This window comes from Medicago truncatula, chromosome 7 (assembly GCF_003473485.1).
Source record: "Medicago truncatula cultivar Jemalong A17 chromosome 7, MtrunA17r5.0-ANR, whole genome shotgun sequence".
Classification (NCBI taxonomy): Eukaryota; Viridiplantae; Streptophyta; class Magnoliopsida; order Fabales; family Fabaceae; genus Medicago; species Medicago truncatula.
Window position 1 is genome coordinate 49947992 of NC_053048.1, and position 18848 is coordinate 49966839.

Below are 18848 nucleotides of genomic sequence, written 5' to 3' on the forward strand. Positions count from 1 at the left end.
GTATTAAATGTGGTTGTTGAGAGTATTCAATTTAGCCAGAAGACTGTAGTAAATAAACACTATACTGTACAATGAAAATCGCAGTTCAAGGATTCAACATAATTGAATAATTTTGTTGAATATAAGGATATACATTTGAATGATATATAATAACTTCATGCAAATAAATGAAAGATGAACACTCTAGTAAGACTGACATCCTTTAATATTGATTTGCAAAAACACATAGTTACACATTGTTTCTATTTGCAGCCATTGATTTTGAATTGGACAGTTCAGATCAAACACAATCAAAATCAACTATAAACAATTGCGGACGTCGCTCTTAGATCGGACAGTCAGGATATGTAATTGTGTGACGTAGTTATCTCACTAAATTCGATTATGGGGTTTGATATCCTTTAATGTTAAATAGATGTAACATATTTATATGGATAAATATATAGGTCATGCTAACATTTTATCCATACCAATAGTATGTATTTATTAAAAAACATTATTATCAAAAGTTTGAAACATAAATCGACACAATTTCAAAGACATAATTTTCATCTTTGATATTTTAATATACGTCATTATTTCTTAAAAATAATCATGTGTTTAAGGGTACATGTTAACATTTCTTTCAATATCATTATCATCAACATTTTTTTTTTTTGGTACAAATTATCATCAACACTTTATTCTCTAAAAAAAATTATCATCAACATTTTTTATTATTGAAAGATTATATGATGACATGCATGTCTGCTTATATTTATCTCCTTAATTCAGTTTACACACATATGTAATATGTTATCTAGGGTTTTAGCAACTTTTTTTTCTCTAGAGAAAGAGACTCACATAATATGAAATTGGACTAGAAAATAAGTAAGTTGAACTAATAATTGTTTCATTCAAAATTAAAATTTAGCCTTCTTCTAAATCATTCACATAGAACTCCTTAATACTACTTGAGTCCAATCATCTCGTTATTTATATACTAAAAAAAATATAATAAAAAAATGTTTCATATTCAACAGATTAATAAAAATATGTTATTTTACAGGATAAATAGAAATATTTTTTTAGGCAAAAAAATTATGTTAAAAATTGTAATATTTGTAGTATTGTCCATGCATTTACTTCTAAAGCCTGTAAAAATTAAATAAGAAACTACTGTAAGGTGACCCCAGCAAGTAATGTACAGCTCTCTAAATTGTCCCACCACATCTTTAAAATCTTCCCCCCACAAGCAGATAACCACATCTGACTTCCCATTAATGCCCCCAATCTAACTTCAATACTCATTTCTTCTCAACCTTCAAATTTCATTTGAAACTAAATTTATTCATTTCCCATCCCTTGTTTAATTTCTTCCCCCCTAAGAAGAAAAAATAAAAATAAAAAAACTATAGAGATGGGGAAGAAAAAAACATTGAACATCTCTTCTCTTCTCAAAAACACAGAACTCAAATATTCATCTTCTTCTTCATCATGGCCATGGCCATATTGTCACCAACCAAAAACACTCTCTTTTAGAGCTGATAACATCAACAAAGATGACACTTTCAAAACCATTAACTCAGTTTACTTGGATGCTTCTGAATCCTTCTCCACTGTTTCTCCAAACTGTGATTCTAGCTTTTCAAAAGCTTCTAATGATCAAGAATCCAAACAAGTTGATTCGATCGAAACTGTGATTCGTGGATTATCTTCTGATCGGTTTTTCTTTGAGCCAGATGAGACCAACTCCATCTTAGAGGTTAATAATAAAGCTGCTGCAATTGGAGGTGGTGAAACTCAAAGCTTGCCATTCAAAGATAGTGTAGTTTTATCTATGGAATCTCGAGATCCTTATGTCGATTTTCGAAAGTCTATGGAGGAAATAGTAGAAGCTCACGATGTTAAAGATTGGGAAGGTCTTCAAGAGCTTTTGAGTTGGTATTTGAAGGTCAATGAGAAAATCAATCATGGCTATATTGTTGGTGCTTTTGTTGATTTATTGGTTGGTCTTACATTTGCTTCGACTTCTTCGTCATTTTCTACTTCATCTTCTTCGTCTTCTCGTTCTCCTTCTTCTCCTTTATCGTTTTATAGTTCTTCTTTGTCTTCCTCTTATAGCACTCGTTGTGTTTCTTGTTCGGAAGCTCGCGAGGAAGAGGTTGATACTCCTAGTTCTTCTTTGTTGTTAGAACAAGTTAGGGAGGAGATTGATTGTGAAGATGAAGTTGAAGCTTCACAAACTCAAGCTTCAACTTCATCTTCGTCTTCAAGTACTTAATTTAAGGTTGAGGGGAATGATTTTAATTATGTATACCAAATAGTAGTAGTAGTGTATCATAAAGTAACATTTTTTGTTTCATTATTTTTCATGTTAATTTCCCTCTTTTGCTTACGTATTTGGTTCTTTGCGCTGACAGATTCTTCACATTCACATAGTTGAATGATATTTTGAATATTAAAATCAAAAGTATAGTTTACATCTGTTTCAAGATTATCTGATCTTGACTGAATGACCATCGATATCTAGACTCTTGGCTACCTGAGTGCGAATCCTCTTTTAGACAATGTCTATTTGAGTTTGTGTTAGTGGTCACACGTGTGGTTGAAAATGCAACCGTGCGAGGGTATATTTGATTTGAGTATTTGAGTTGAGATGGTCACTTTCTATTTCCTTTTAGTACTGAATGGGAAGAAATAGTTGTGGAAATTTCTAATCTTGTCTCGATTAATTATGTCATGCGTACCATTTATGTATAGTCATTATCTTTTGTAAATCTATATACTTTTTTATGTAGCTATATGACAGCAAATCCTCTATTGCTTTCACTGAGAAAGACAGTGTATCCTCTTTTCTCATTTTGAACATTATTTTTCTAGCCAAACATGACTTTATTTATGGAAATTAATAAATGTACGATAGTATTGTATTATGAATATGGTAGATTGTTAGGTTAGTGTTTTGCTTCAACGGCATTCTATAATTTATGACATACACATTTCCGTGCGGGTAACCTGTTAGTTGTCCTACAAATGATTAAATATGGCAAAGGTTTTGTTAAGTGGGGAGACAAAAAAACATAAGTTTTACAAAAAATAACTGACTTTTTTATTAAGTTTGTTTGTTTATTTAATTTAATTTAATTTTTTTTTTTAATTCTTTGATTTAAACTTGTACAACCACAATCAAAGCCTTCATTTTTTATACTTGGTCAGTTTCAAACGCTTATTAAAGAATTAAAAAATAAGAGTTTTTTATTGAAACCATATAATATTTGTTAGTAAGGAAAGGGAAATCGTAAAACAATGAACACACGGTGTTTGGTTACAAAATTGGTCGTTCAATTATGCATACTTCGCTGATTACAAAGCAAATGTATTTCCCTATTAACATTACTTTGGTTGAATGGAATAGTGGCAGTTTACAAATCTTAAATAAATACTATGTTTCATAATACAACAACACTCTGAACTGTATCGAGGGGGTGCACAACCACTCCGTAAACAAACAGTTCGGCCAAATAACAAAGGCAGAGGTGAAGTTTGCTCCATTCGCTACACTCACTTTCCCATGCCTACTTGCACTACTCAATTTCGTCTTTGGGGAGCATCAAACCTCTATGAAGATTTACTGCATGACGATCACATCTTAATGACTCGACCTTCTTAACACTAAGAAACATGTAACAACTTGAATTTGTCACATCATGTGACTTACTTGGTCAACATATTATTTGCATTATATGAAGTATGACGAACATTTTCATGTAACATTTGTTCAAATGCATGTAACTCTCAGATCTTGTAAAACCTCACATCAATATGCTTGATCCAGGTGAGATACACATGATTATTTGCGAAATAAGTGACACTCTGAATATCACAATTCATTTGATCTCATGCCCTCTACCTACTTGACACTACCTATAAGTCATACTCAACGAGAAGTATTCCATGTATTAAATAGTAATTTTTGAAGTAAATTCTTACACTTTGTAACTATATATAGCATGTACATTTTTTGTGGGATGGTAAAAAAAATATAAAAACATTTGCTATGTTGGGACACGACTCAAATTCATAACAACACTCTTTACCGCACTTTGTGTGCGTGTGTGTAATTTTATCGCCTCATTTTTTTTTGTTAAACATCCTAGTGGCTAGAACTCACATAATTAAATTATGGAGAAGTTGAGTGTCCAGGGTTCGAACCCCCAGCCCCTGCATATTAATATCCATACCAGACGAGCTACCCAAACATTTGCCAAAAAAACAGTGATTCTGTGTAACTAAAACTTACGTACGTAGTTACCCCACAAGTGGGACATCTACCATTGGAAAACATGAGGATGATCAGAGCCGTTAGTTTTGAATTATGTAGTCATTATCAAATGATGGGTACAAATCCAGCGCAGAATTTTGGAATGGTCCTGCTTAACTAACGTCCTCTGCACCTGCAAAGCAACAACATTATCATGCAAGGTCTTTGGGCCAGAGAAAGAAACTCGGAATCTATATATATCACACCACTTGTGTTGAAAAACATTGTCTCTATATGTCTCTAGTCTATACTATGTCTCGATTTAATTTCAAATCTAATATTTAGCTACCTTCACTGCAAGATTTAGGAATCGTACAAAAAATCTGCCATTCAATTCAGCTTTGCAATGACAAAATTAATTATTCAGACCAGCAGAAAAACATTGTGTCAATATTTTTTTTTTTTTTTTTTTACTGCATGAAATCGGTTTTAATTTAATATTTTATTTAGTTTTATAACGTGTTTAATAATAATAGTTCACAATATAAATTCTCAATATAATTTCATATTGATCATTATCCTAAATTATCCACCTAATAACTGAAATCATTGTCACTCATTTTCAAGAATACTAGTGGTTGATGTAAAAAACAAGAGAGGCGACATGTTATTGAGAGGATGAAAGGAACACACTATTTAAATTTGCTATCCCTCGTGATTTTATTAATAACAATGAAATATCTTTACTAAATCCAGCACCTACAAGTCCCTCTCTATCCTCCCTCGAAATAGTAAAATGAAAATACTTGTAAAACCAAGTGCATTATTGGTCTTCAAAATATACTACTTTTGTCATTTGTGTGAGTTTGTGCTCAATGTTTTGTACCTTGCAATTGAATCTAAATTATACCTCTAACTTATCCTAAGACAGAGCTAGCTATTCAAATTCAAAAACAAAATCACTGCAACATGCAGATTTAATTAGTTTGACTTTACCATATGATGCTATTTTTCAGTGATACAATGCGATGTCAAAATGCTATAACGACATTTAATTTAGATGAGGGCTAACAACACACTCTTTTAATTCACACACCATCTTAAATTGGTTGAAATTTAAATAAATTCTGCTAAATCATGTTGGTCCATATAAATTTAGTATGATTCGTTTGAAATCCAATCGATTAGAGAGATTTATTCAAAAGAATGTGTTTCAGAGTGTATTGATGGCATAATTCTTTAATATGTACATTGAACGGTATATATTTTTACATACATGTGTTCCTTTTCTTTTGACAAAATAAAAGGCCGTTACTAGTTACAATCAATTATAGTATAAACAAATGGTTGAGATGTGAAATTGGGATCACCGAACTTAAACAAATTAAGAAAACCAAACCAAACTTAGAGATAAGTGTAAGTAATAAAGTACTAATAGGTTGCTAACTCCAAAAACTAGTGTCCCCTTATGCCTATCTCAATTTGCTTTGTTTTTAAAACATAGATTCCTAGCCTATGATTTATGTCAAGCACCGATCGAAGTTTCTAAACCTGGATTCTATAAAATAAATATGAAAAATCCATTTTACAAATACTCCCAAGTAAACCTAAAGTTGTCTGCATAGTAGCTTCTAAATATCCGGGGAGGCAAAGCACAAATTTAATAATACTATTTGTTGATATCTTGTTTTGTAGATTAGATTTGAAAAGTTTTATAAAAAAATAAGCTTTTATTCAAAACGTTGGTAGGATTGGTTCTATTTAGATGAACATGAAAATAACAACGGACTAATGATCAAAAATCGTAAAAAGATCGAGAGAACACATCTTTGACAAAATTTATGAAAAAATATTAAATATATGAGTCACATCGACAAAACACAATTAGAAGAGAGAAAAAAAAAAACAAAAAATAAACTATCAACAACCTCTCCACAACCTTTAAAAAAAAAACAATCTCTCCACAAAATATTTTTAATGCATACCTTCACCAAACCAAACTTAGAGATAAGTGTAAGTAATAAATTACTAGTAGGTTGCTAACTCCAAATTCTAGTGTCCCCTTATGCTGCCTATCCCAACTTGCTTTGTTTTGACTTAAAACATAGATTCCTAGCCTATGATTTATGTCAAGCACCGATCGAAGTTTCTATACATGGGATTTTATAAAATAAATATAAAGGAAATGTTAACGTTTATCTTTAGGGTAAGATAAGGATCTTAGAATAAGAATAGTAATAAACAATAAATATTGTATTAAAAAAATAACTTTTTAAGTTTTTAATGTTATGAATGTACAATTTTCAATGTTAAATTTTTATTTAGTTTCTTATATTTTGTGTCCTTAGGGCACAATTTTTTTTTATTTAATTTCTTATTTTGTGTCCTTAGGACACAAGTTAACAAAACCTTAAATATAAACAATCCATTTTTCAAATATTCCCCAAAGCAAACCTAAAATTTTATGCATAGTAGCTTCTAAATATCTTGTTTTGTAGATTAAATTTGAATTTTTTTTATAAAAAATAAGCTTTTATTTAAAATGTCGGTAGTATTGGTTATGTTGGATGATAATGGACCAACAATCAAAAATCATAAAATGATTGAAGTATCACATCTTCGACTAAATTCATAAAACTCATTAGATATATGAGTCACATTCATACAAGACAATTAAAAAAACAAACAAACAAACTCTCAACAATATATCCGCAAAATATTTGTAGACACTGGCGGAGCCACGTTTAGCAATGTGTGGGCTTGTGCCCCCCCTAATTTGTGAAGATTTCTTCATGCATATGCATACACATTACACACTCTATACATTTATTATTTATTTAAAACATTTACTCAAAAAAATGTGTATTAGAACCTATGAACAAAAATACTCACTGCATCTCTAACATCAATATCTTTTACCTTTGTTTAATTTTTTTAATAAATAATAATTAATATATAATATTAATGTAACGTAATATTATGGAAAAATTTAAAGGTATTGAATCAAGAAGGGTTATCAATCTTTCTATTAAAATTACAAAAATAAACTTTGTTTTTTATTTGTCATTTTGATTTTTAAATGTGTCTTTAGTCAGTTAATTTAATCTTTATATATATTTTTCAATAATACTATACAATTAGTAACAAAAGAAACATTTGAAAATGTGTTCATAGTTTTGATAAAATTCAAATTGGTATTGGTTTTAATCCTTATATATATATATTGTTTTGATAAAACATCACACATGTAGAGACCAAAATGACTACTCTAAATTGGTATTGGTTTTTAAATTATTATTGTAAATTGGCGTCTAAATTATTTAAGATAACCCTGCTACAAAATTAAAATAAGATTTCCAAATTATTTACAATGACCTTGCTGCAAATTTTTATATATAGTGCCCCCACTACTTAAAGTTTATGGCTACGCCACTGTTTGTAGACCCTCTCAAATACCTTCACAAGATATTTGTATACCCTTACGTATGGTGCAATATCCCTTACCAAATACTCCCTCCGGTCTTATATATAAGAAAATTTTCAAAATTTTTTTTGGTTCTATTTATAAGAAAAAGTCACAACTTTTGAGATACATTTATTGTTTAAAAGATTTTTCTAATTCTCATTTAATGTTGGTCTTTTCAGTATTAGTGGATACTCACTCCGTCTCACAATAATTGTCTTTTTACCCATTTTTCTTTTTCTCAAAATAATTGTCACTTTAGAATACAAATGCAACATTTATTATTTTTTCCAATTATAATACTCTTATTTATTGAACTTCATCCAACTTAACTCCTCCTCCACTAACTACAATTAATAAGGGTGTTTTAGTAAATGATATTAATTTTACCATCAAAATCAACACAATTAATCATTTTCTTAATAACCGTGCATCAACCTTAAACGACTATTATTTAGAGACGGATAGAGTATATTACTTCACAAGTTTTTAAGAGGGTATATTTGTAAAAACATGAAAAAAAATTGCAACAACTAATGATTGTCTTGATTTTTGGTTTCTTTTCTTATATAAAGGACCGGAGGGAGTACTCCACTAAACTCATGTTTTTTTTTTTTTTGTCTTGTTAACGAGTTCCCCCGAGCACTCTCTAAGCATTTTAAAACTAGTAATTATTCTTTTAAAAAATCAACTATTACAATTTCAATGCATTTAATACACAATTTTTCATTAAAACTTGCTATTTAAAGTGTATAAAGAATGCCCCGAACACTCGTTAACATTTTTATTTTTTTTTTCCCTTCTCTTGAAGACAAATAAACAAACACACCGCAAGTTTTACTTGTGTAATTAAGAGCTTGGGGGAAACCAATCCGGGATGCAAACTTTAATGTTGAGTACTTCATGCCATAAACAATGTTATTTAGTGAGATAATGACCTTACAATGACACCCTCATTTTCCGAGAAATTTAATATTGAAATAATTTCCTCTATAAATTGTGTTTCTCATCTCATTGCTTTCTGTAGTTTTGCATTAAATGCACTTCTGAGCACAATTCACTATCCCAGGTTGGCCCTTTTGAGTTTTTGGAAAATGCACAACAACACACCTTCTTTTTTTGCGTTACTGGGTGATTTCAAACATGCATCAACGCTAAAAAACAAAATACGAGTACCAGTAAGAGAGAAAAATGTCAAATCTTATTTAGATTAAGAAATGTCAAACTAAACGTTACCGCTCTTTAATCCTGTAAAATAAATTACCACTCTTTTAAATTGTGATCTGTTTGACCAAAATAATTAAGTGATCTGTCAAGTAACGATCGAAGATAAAGGCAACAGTGGTGTGTGATGCTTCGGTGCAGCGGCGGTGTAGTTTTCATGGTAGAGCGAGATGTGTCTGCAAGCACATTAGCACTCCAACCCTCAGTTAAACATGAGAAATGAGGTTGAATGTGTTAGTCTATGTGAGAATACGAATTGTATCTACAAGGTGACATTGAGTCACCTATATATAGGAGAACGAGGCACTAACGACTTCCGTGAAATGTGGCAATTTATTAAAGAACTGTCGGAGGCCATGTGTACGGTGTAGGAGTGACAGGGCTGTGTTTCAAAACGGTGATCTACACCGAAATTAGCGTGTTCTCTCAAAATGATACGTCTTGTTCTGATGGGTTGGATCCACATGGCTCCATGGAATTAGGCACTCTAGCTAGTCCAAAACAAGAAATGTTTACGTAAAGTGAAAGTAATTCAGAAGACTGATTGTTTTAACATTCTATGTGGTTTTGATGATTTGAAATTTTGCATTTATCTTAATTTCGAAAAAAATGAAATGTTCGCTCTAAAGAAATTTTGTGTGGACGAACTTGTGCAAATTCTACTGTGCACCACCACATATTTGGTTTAGAGACAGTTTGACAATATGTTGGAGGTGGATCTATGCTTTTGGTGTGACTAAAATAATAGTCATAAAAAGTAGCCCAATAAAATAAAGAATTATGTGTTATTTAATTCAAAATAATAATTTTAGTAGTTTTGTTTGGGCTAGTTTTATTAATTCAAATCCATTTGTAACTCTAACAAATGTTAAATAAAACAAAATAAGTCACCAATGTTATGAATATATATATTAGTGGATGTCCATCTATAACCCTTCCAGATGCTTGTAACTTCCACTAGTAAGTGGGTTGTAATGTGATCATTCATGTACCTATATGTGTCCTATAAATAGGACCAACATTACAATGTAATGACACACTTTTGAAGTAATACAATATACTCTCTTGTTCTTCCTTTATCCTTTCTCTCTATTCTTATATACTTTACAATATCTTGCAAAGCTCTATCAACATGAGATTTACCATTTCTTTCAATCTAAACCAAAAGAAGAAGAAAAAAAAAAAGGAGTAAAAATATAATACTCTTCATCAACCGGGTATGTCTAAAGTATGATTAAAATATAATTGAGTATTGAATCAACTATTAGTATTTTTTACTATTCTAATTTTTCTCTTCTCAATTAGATTTTATTTTGTACATTTATCTTTGTATAATCATAAAAAATTCTTTGACTTGTATAATTATCATTTGTTTCTTTATTATTCTTGTTAAATTTTAAAGGATTTAACATTGAAGCGTCCTTAAAGGATTGCTTAAACAATGAAAATCTTTTATAATACAGTTCCTGAAAAACTAAATATATATGAAGATCAAAAGAATTGTCACTGAAGGATTGCAAACAATCAAATTTTTATCATTATTTATGATGGATTGAGATATATATAGTTCTTGAAGAACAAAATATTTAATATCAAACATCCTCGAAGGATAACAAAAATTATGATCTTACTTTGTGTTGATAGATTTACGATTGAAAATAAAATCTATTTTATCTTTTAGAAAAGAAAAATAATGTATCGAAGAATTAATGTTATTTTAAGAATCCTTGAAGGATTGCTCAAATAAAGAATTAATTTGTCAGTAAAATTTTACTATTGGATGTATGTGATATAGACTTATGTTTGCTTCGCATATAGTCACTGTAAATCCCTCCCAACCATCTCTTGTTGTTATTTGTTTTAATTAAGTTTATGAAAATATTTCTTTCTTGGCTTCTTAACATCTATTGTTTATTTACCAATTATGAATTGATTTTGATTTTGAGCAACACTTTTTTGTCTTCTTGGATATGGATATTAGTGCTACTTTCTAAATTGTGGTGTTTTATCTTCTGAAATTAATTTAGAGAAAAATATTACATTAGATGTTATTCTAATGATCGATAATTGTATCTAAATATGTTTCTTTTCATGTTGAAGTTTTTACACATTAGGAGCTATTACCATTATGAGTAGCATGTTAAAATATCCATAATTGTTCATGTGTTATACCTATAATTGTTTCTTTATTTTATGAGCATAATCAGATCATTTGATGTACTGATCATTGCATCATACCCGTGAGTATACTTCCTATGTGTAAACAAAAGAAGAACTAAAATTTAACATTGAAAAATTGCTCAAACAATGAAGATATTTTATGATATAGTTTTTGAAAAATAATTTTTTTTTCTTGTGATATTATTAATGCATCTCCGAAGGATTGCTCAAAGAATGATTTCTTGTTGATAGAGGTTTGTGTTTGAGTTCCTGAAGAACAACACATTTAAAACTTGATATTTATAAGATCTATTTGATCTATAAAAATAAAAGAGAGAGAATATGAGACAATATGTATATTTCTATGTCATTCGAAATGCTTCTGAAGTAGCAAAATAGGTGAGTATCTTCAAGAATATTTTTGAAAGATTAGTCACATTTGTAATTGAACAAAGAGTAACTCTTGATCAAAATGGTAAAAGGTCGCATTGAACGTCATTCCTAGAAGAGAATGGTTCATACTATTTGTTTCATATAACAAAATCAATGTTTTGGTTATGGTAATTGATTTAGTAGAGTCTACTATTGATACAATGCATGCCAAGATCATAAAATTTCATTAGTATGGACTTAGATCGTTTGGGAAATTAGTGTTTGATCAAAGATTTTCTTGATACGATCATGTCTCTCTATTATATGGATTGAAACGTGCAATATTGTTTCCTTATTCTATGATCAAAGTTTGGTTATAATTTTCTTCTTTCTTATTGCATATGACTTCTAGAAGGTCTGAATTATAAGGTAAGTAAGCACAAGCTCTTTTCTACAGAATTCTTGTAAACATCTTATATGAGTTACATTCTCTTATTTACTTCTAAATCCTTCAAGATTATTATATGTTAGATATGTATATTTTCTTTTGAAATAAATTTATTTGATTTTGATCTTATATATAATATAAACTTTGGAGATGTCAAACTTTAAAAATATATTCTATTGATAGTTTGTGTTGTCTATCTACTCACAGGATAAATGTGTATGAATATATATATCAGTGGATGTCCATCTACAACCATTCCACATGCTTGTAACTCCCACTAGTAAGTGGGTTGTAATGTGTTCATTCATGCACCTATATGTGTCCTATAAATAAGACCTACATTACAATGTAATGACACACTTGTGAAGTAATACAATATACCCTCTTGTTCTCCCTTTATCCTTTCTCTCTATTCTTATATACTTTACAATATCTTGCAATGCTTTGGATTAATTTCATAACAACCAACTTGTTCTAACATTCATTTTATAGACATCCTTTGTATGTAATAGTTTTAATTTGGGAAAAATTTGATGCGGTTATAGCCACAACAAGCTGTATAATGCATCTGCCCCTCCTATATGCAATCATCTCACTCATTCGATCAAGATCAAACAATTTAGATATTAAAAACTTTTGATTTTTTAAAAACAATTTAAATTCTAACATTCGTTTTATATACATTGTAATTTTCTATAATAAAAAAAAATACATTGTAATTTTTACCTTCCTCATTCACCTCCCTAAAATCTAGTTAGAGTTTTTATTTTGTTTTCCATAACGAGAGGCTTGGGAGTCAGACGATAGAGCTGCCAAACAATGTAAAATAGACAGTTCACACAAAATATAAGATTGTGGGTATAATTTGTTGCGATACAATGTAAAATCTTCTGACATTCCATTGAACAGGAAGAAGCCAAACAAATCTAAGCTACCACCACTCATGAGTCATGGGTGTATGTGAGAGTATTTAAGAAAATACTTTAAAAACGGAGGGGTGTGAAGAGAAAAAATGGGGTAGCAAATCCTCAAAAAGAAAAAAAAATTAAGATCCATTCCCTATATAAAACTAAAAAAAAAATCAACAAAAATAACTTTTAAGGTTACTTGTCTTTAATTTCTAATTTTATCAGTAATATCTAGAAAACATCACGAAAATGCCAAAATAACTTACTGTCGATGAATGTTAATCGCGGTAGTTAACTGTCGATGGAAATTGAAGTTAAATTTGTTATTTCATGGTGTTTCTTATCCTTGTGCAAAGTGTAAACAGCAATTTTTAATAAAGTACCTTCAGTTGGGCCTATAATGCAGCCCAAAAAATTTAGTAGAGGCGGTAGAGTTTATTAGTAGTAATGTGATACTCCCTCCGTCCCAAATTATATGTCGCTTTATAATACCAATGAAATATTTATGTTACTTTTCCTATTATATCCTTAATTATTAATTACTCTCTCTTCTTTCAATTATTTCATTTATCTTTTCCATACCATTTATTAGGGATAATTTTGTAAAACAACTCATAATTTCTCTTCCCCATGCAATATTAATTACATTTCTTAATACGTGTGAAATGACCAAAACGTCTTACAATTTGGGACGGAGGGAGTAGATAAAGTACTTTGAGTGGTTTAAGTGATGAAAACCAAAAAAGATAATAAATTTTGATAACCTAAATGTGAACTTAAAAACTGAACTCTTTATTTATTTTGTTATTTCTATATTTTATTTTCTACACAAGTAAAAAAAGAAATAATAATTGTATTTGTCACTACCCCTAAAAAAGTATTCTTTGTCGCTTTTTGGTTAACAAAAAGTTTATGGCAGGTTAGGTCCCACAGATCATCAAGGTTAGCGTTATGTTTCAATAAATATTTATAGGCTTAAATGCAATTTTACCCCCCATATTTTGATTGAATCTGAATTTTACCTCTCTTATTTTAAAATTTGGAATTTTACCCCCTCTATTTTGATTGAATCGGAATTTTGCCCCCCTTATTTTAAAACTCGGAATTTTACCCCCTCTATTTTACGTTTTTCAGAATTTTACCCCCTATTTTAAAATAAAGAACCAAAAAATACTAGAAAAATAAAGAAACGATTAAAAAATATTAATTTGGTAAAAAAATATAAGGAAAACAAGAAAACCCAAAAAAAAAAACTAAAAAATAGAAAAACAATGAAATTACAAGAAAAAAATCAATTAAGAATACATGAAAAAAACTAGTTTGCACATCTAAATATTTGCTATTTTCATGTATTTTCATACTAGTATTTTATTTTATTTTTAGAGATCATACCAGTTTTATGCATTTTTTTCTTGTATTTTTTATTCATTTTTTTTAGTATTTTTTTGGTTTTATTTTTATTTTTTCATTAAAAAACATTTAATACAAATAATTAATTATGTGGATAAAATAGGAGGAGGGGGCAAAATCCTGAAAAACATAAAATAGGGAGGGTAAAATTTCAAATTCTAAAATAGGGGAGGCAAAATTCAGAATCAATAAAAATAGAGGGGGTAAAATTCCGAGTTTTAAAATAGGGGGGTAAAATTCAGATTCAATCAAAATAGGGGAGTAAAATTGCATTTAAGCCATATTTATAAAAGTATTTACGGATCACTCACTAAAGTCAAAAATATCATCATGGCAACATGATATTGATTCAAGAGCGGTCATATTTATATATCTAATTGATTCAAAAGCAGTGATATTTATATATCTAATTGATGATAATTTTGGTGACAACCTTGTTTTTCTCTATTCTTATTGATTAAAAACAATGGAGAAAGAAAAAGTAAGAGATAAGATAAGAATGTCATGTGAACATAAGATAGAAAGTTTTCTAAACATTATTACAAAGTGGTTGTACAAATATCATTTCTCTTTGATTCAAATCCTTACCAACTTAATCAATTGACATTGTAATATTCATTATATCAAACAACTAGACAACCATTTTACGTTTTTCTTTTTTACATCTCAGTTTATTTTCTATCAAACTAAACAGAACAATAATGTCAAAGTTAATACCGTATCACAAGTTCACGTAAAAGCATCTTTATTTTTTGATAATATAAATATACTCAAATATGCAAAGACCAGTGACTCTTGATGATGAAGGTCCCGTCTCACTTCAATTAAAAGTTGTATGTATTAACTATAGTCTTCAATGCTTTGCCTCCATAAAAATCAATTGTCATCTTACTTCAATGTTTGCAGAACCTGACGACAACTATACCAAATGATGATATTTCTTTTCCCTCATTCAATTAATTGCCATTATTTCAAAAATCCAATAGTAGGATCCGAAATGGAAAATCTAGTTCTAAGTTGCAACTAAAAATTTTCATCTAATTCAAATTAATGATACAAGATCTCGTTAACTTGTGTCTTGAGAACATGCGTTAAGGATTTCAAAAGAAGTAATTTTGCATTGATATGAACATTTTTTTAACTTTTGAAACATCATGTGCACGACTTTTAAGACGTTATTACTACATTAAATTCTTTAACATATGCCCTAAAATTACATGTGTACTAGAGACACATTTTATAGCATTCTCTGATGATCATGAATCTAAATATAAAAAACACATGAACAGATCTATGTGGATTGTTTCTTGTTATCTAAAAATTACTCAGCTAATCTAATCTTATTGTTAATTAACAAAGAAAATTGAAGTCTTTGCTGTCATGATTTAAATGCTCCCTGACCTTTATCATCTATTACACACTCTACCCCTCTTGTGTAGTTTAAATACACAATTAAAGCTGCCTGCAGATATATTATCAATGCCTAAGTTAATATACGAACTTGAATTGGACGCATGCACTGTCACAGTAGTAATGAGAAGTGAAAACTGATACTACTGGGACACATACTTTAATTGAAGCAATCTTACAAAAAACAGTAAATGGTAAATATTCAGCTCAAATCTCACAAAGAACCTGAAGATTTTGTTAGTAATACAAAAGAATGTACTGTCAAAGCCTTAGATTTTTCTTGATCCTTATGAGTCCTCAAGACTTAAGTTATCTAAATTTGTGTTCATAAAAAGTTTAATTGCAACTTTAATCTCCTATTATCTCTCGATCACGGAATTAGTCCCTCCATTTTAAAATCTATCGTCTATGATTGGTTGCTCAGAATTTTTAAACAAATATGGTGATTTGTTGATTTTGTATCAAATGGCCGACTATGTTTCGTGCTATGTCAATACAAAACCTTTCTACTTCACCATTTTTTGTTTAAAAATAGGAAAATGTTAACAATCGTCCCAAATACACTTTATAAGAAGTCGAAAAAAAAAAACTTGCATGCTACTTCAATACGAAAACTTTCTACTTCACCATTTTGGGTTTTAAAATATTAGTGAGATAAAAAAAAACTAGTAAAAAGAGAACAATTCCATAAAAAAGTGAAAATATGAGATAAGTATAGAATGAAATCTTAGATAGAGAGAGATAGAGAAATGCAAGTGGCAATTCCTTAAGTGTATATTACTGAAAACAGAGAAAAGAACTTAAATATCTTACCTTGGAAAATGCAGTGATGTCAGACCCTAAAGTTTCTATTCTCATCTCATTGAAAGGGCATTAAACCATCTGTCCCTAGTCCATCAGACCATTCTTCTTATATTATAAAATTCAAATCCCTATGTCTATATTTTCCCACCACCATCCGTGGTAGCAGTACCATACCAATACCATACTCCACTTAAAACTAAGCATTTACTTTGACCAAAATCCTACACGCCAAAACTCAACTCAACTCAAGGAATCAGACACAGTTACATACATGGATACGGGTCCTAATCCATTGTGTATTGTGTATACAAACACAACATGGTCCATGAAACTAGGAAATTAGCACATTAATCAATTCTTAATTACTACTATAACTTGTCATCTTATGATTTCTAGGGAAATTCAAAGAAGATGAATTCCACTTTGCACTCAAGGAATATCAAATTCCATGATTGTTGTGAAGAATCACCGGATGATAGGATTATAGATCATACTCCTATTTATAGAGCTCAAGAAAAGGAGCATAAAAATGCTCATCACTAGGTAAAATCTCAAGAAATCATTTTGATTTATAAAAGTAGCAAATTTTATACATAATACCAGTAGTCCTATTTATAAAGTTCAAATATATCAACTAATTGATTAACTAACTTATAATTCATTTCTAACAGACTAACTAATATTAACAAACTCTAACTATTTTAACAATTGTTGTTGCATTGTCAAAGGTTTTTTCATATTTCTACTTTATGAAAGTGACAAAGACATTAGTGATGTGGTCATTCTAAACACTCAAAAGGATCATTTGATGCTTGAACTTTGGATTTTATCATGAGTAATCAAACAAGGATGCAAAACCTTTAGATTGCAAACCTTAAGATTACGGAAGATACAATAAATTGTAGTCGATACAGTCAAAATTATGGTTGCAATACCGTTCTGGAGAGAAATTTAAGGAGTCTGATTTTAAATTGTGGTTACGCTGCAAACTTTGATACTGAGATGTTATTGCAGAGATCTTTAAACCTTTTATATTGTGGTTACAATTCCAAACTGCGTTTTAGAACATTGATAAGGAGACTCACATCATTTAACCGAATATGAAAAGAAATCCTTGATAATTCTAAAAATAATTAAGGATCATTACATGACTGAAAAAATGCAATTTAAATCTTGATTTCCAATAAGGACAAACAAAAGTACCATTTTTAACACTTGGATGATAATCACCAAAATGTGCAGCACAATACAACGTTAGCAACTTCATTAATTAGCATAGCTCCTAATAAGATATAGCTGGACTACATTCAACCTAATACATAGTACATAGTGCAGCTTTTTACACAACTACTTGGTTAACAAAAGACCTTGCACTAGAGAACTTAAAGCTTGTTTGGTATCATAGTGGGTTTGGCAGCCGCCATGATTTTACAAAAGCTACATTTTTGTAGCTTCTACAAAATCACGGTGCTATCAGGAATTTGTCAAACCCACCCTAATACCAAACACAAACTTTATAGTTAATGTTGACGTGGCTTACGGGTACGGGTATGTGTACGAGATGTATGCAAACTGGGTGAACTAGGCCTCATAATGGAAACTCCATTCCAAATCTCAGTAAAAGCTCTAACAATAACACCATGATGGTAAGGTGCATTCAGCTGAAGAAAACAGTTCAAAAGCTCTCTAAGGTCATCTTTAGAGTATATTTCATTCTCCAATATCATTTGAAGCATGGAATGCCTGAAATCAAGATAAGGATCTTCAGAATCTTTCTCCACCGCCACGCCTTCTCCTCCGGCTCTTCCTAAACCACCTACTCTCCTTTGGTCCTTTGCATAGGCATCTGAGTCAGAAAAGTTTGAGGAATAGTAGGGTGAAAATGTGGTGGCAGTGTTTGTGGTTGTGGTGTTTGGGGTGCTTGTGCTATCATATTTGTCTTCAGTCCATGGACCAGATGAAGAGTACTGGTTATTGTAAAGTTTGTGTTTTTGGTAAGTGGGGTTCTTGGATTTTGGTTTTGGGCTGAATATGTTACTCAGTTTTAGCCTTCTGCAGCTTCCACAACCTAGTTTCACCGACACAGTGTTCAGAAGAAGCTTCTTTCTTGAACCAGACATTGCTATGTTTTTCTGTGTTATGTGACTGTTTGGGAATTAGAATATGAAAAGAGATAAAAGGAATGGAAGAAGGTTGCCTTAGTCAAAGGGTATAGTGTTGCTTTAGAAAGTGGCTATTTATTTATGAAGATGAGTTTGTGATGAGGACTGTATGTATATGTTAGTGTTGCACGTGAACTAATAAAGGATGCTTTCTTTTTCATTTGCTTGGTTAACTTTGTGGACAGCAAAGTGATCTGGACCATAGATTTTTTAAAAGCAAACCATCATTTTGGTTTTTAAATGT

The 18848-nt window shown here is 30.2% G+C and overlaps 2 protein-coding genes across 2 annotated transcripts; one reads left to right on the forward strand and one right to left on the reverse strand.

Annotated features, from left to right (window-relative positions):
* The first annotated feature begins 1228 nt into the window (after nucleotides 1-1228).
* On the forward strand, nucleotides 1229-2360 carry LOC25499451 (transcription repressor OFP13). The gene has a single exon (XM_013594718.3). The coding sequence runs from the start codon at nucleotides 1400-1402 to the stop codon at nucleotides 2261-2263; it is 864 nt and encodes a 287-aa protein (XP_013450172.1). The 5' UTR covers nucleotides 1229-1399; the 3' UTR covers nucleotides 2264-2360.
* Nucleotides 2361-17590: 15230 nt separating this feature from the next.
* Nucleotides 17591-18806, reverse strand: LOC25499452 (transcription repressor OFP6). Its single transcript, XM_013594719.3, has one exon. The coding sequence runs from the start codon at nucleotides 18560-18562 to the stop codon at nucleotides 17963-17965; it is 600 nt and encodes a 199-aa protein (XP_013450173.1). The 5' UTR covers nucleotides 18563-18806; the 3' UTR covers nucleotides 17591-17962.
* Nucleotides 18807-18848: the final 42 nt, after the last annotated feature.

What these genes read in the sequence shown, in the direction of transcription:
- LOC25499451 (XM_013594718.3), top strand. Translation starts at nt 1,400, where the DNA reads ATGGGGAAGAAAAAAACATTGAACATCTCTTCTCTTCTCAAAAACACA.
- LOC25499452 (XM_013594719.3), bottom strand. Translation starts at nt 18,562, where the DNA reads ATGTCTGGTTCAAGAAAGAAGCTTCTTCTGAACACTGTGTCGGTGAAA.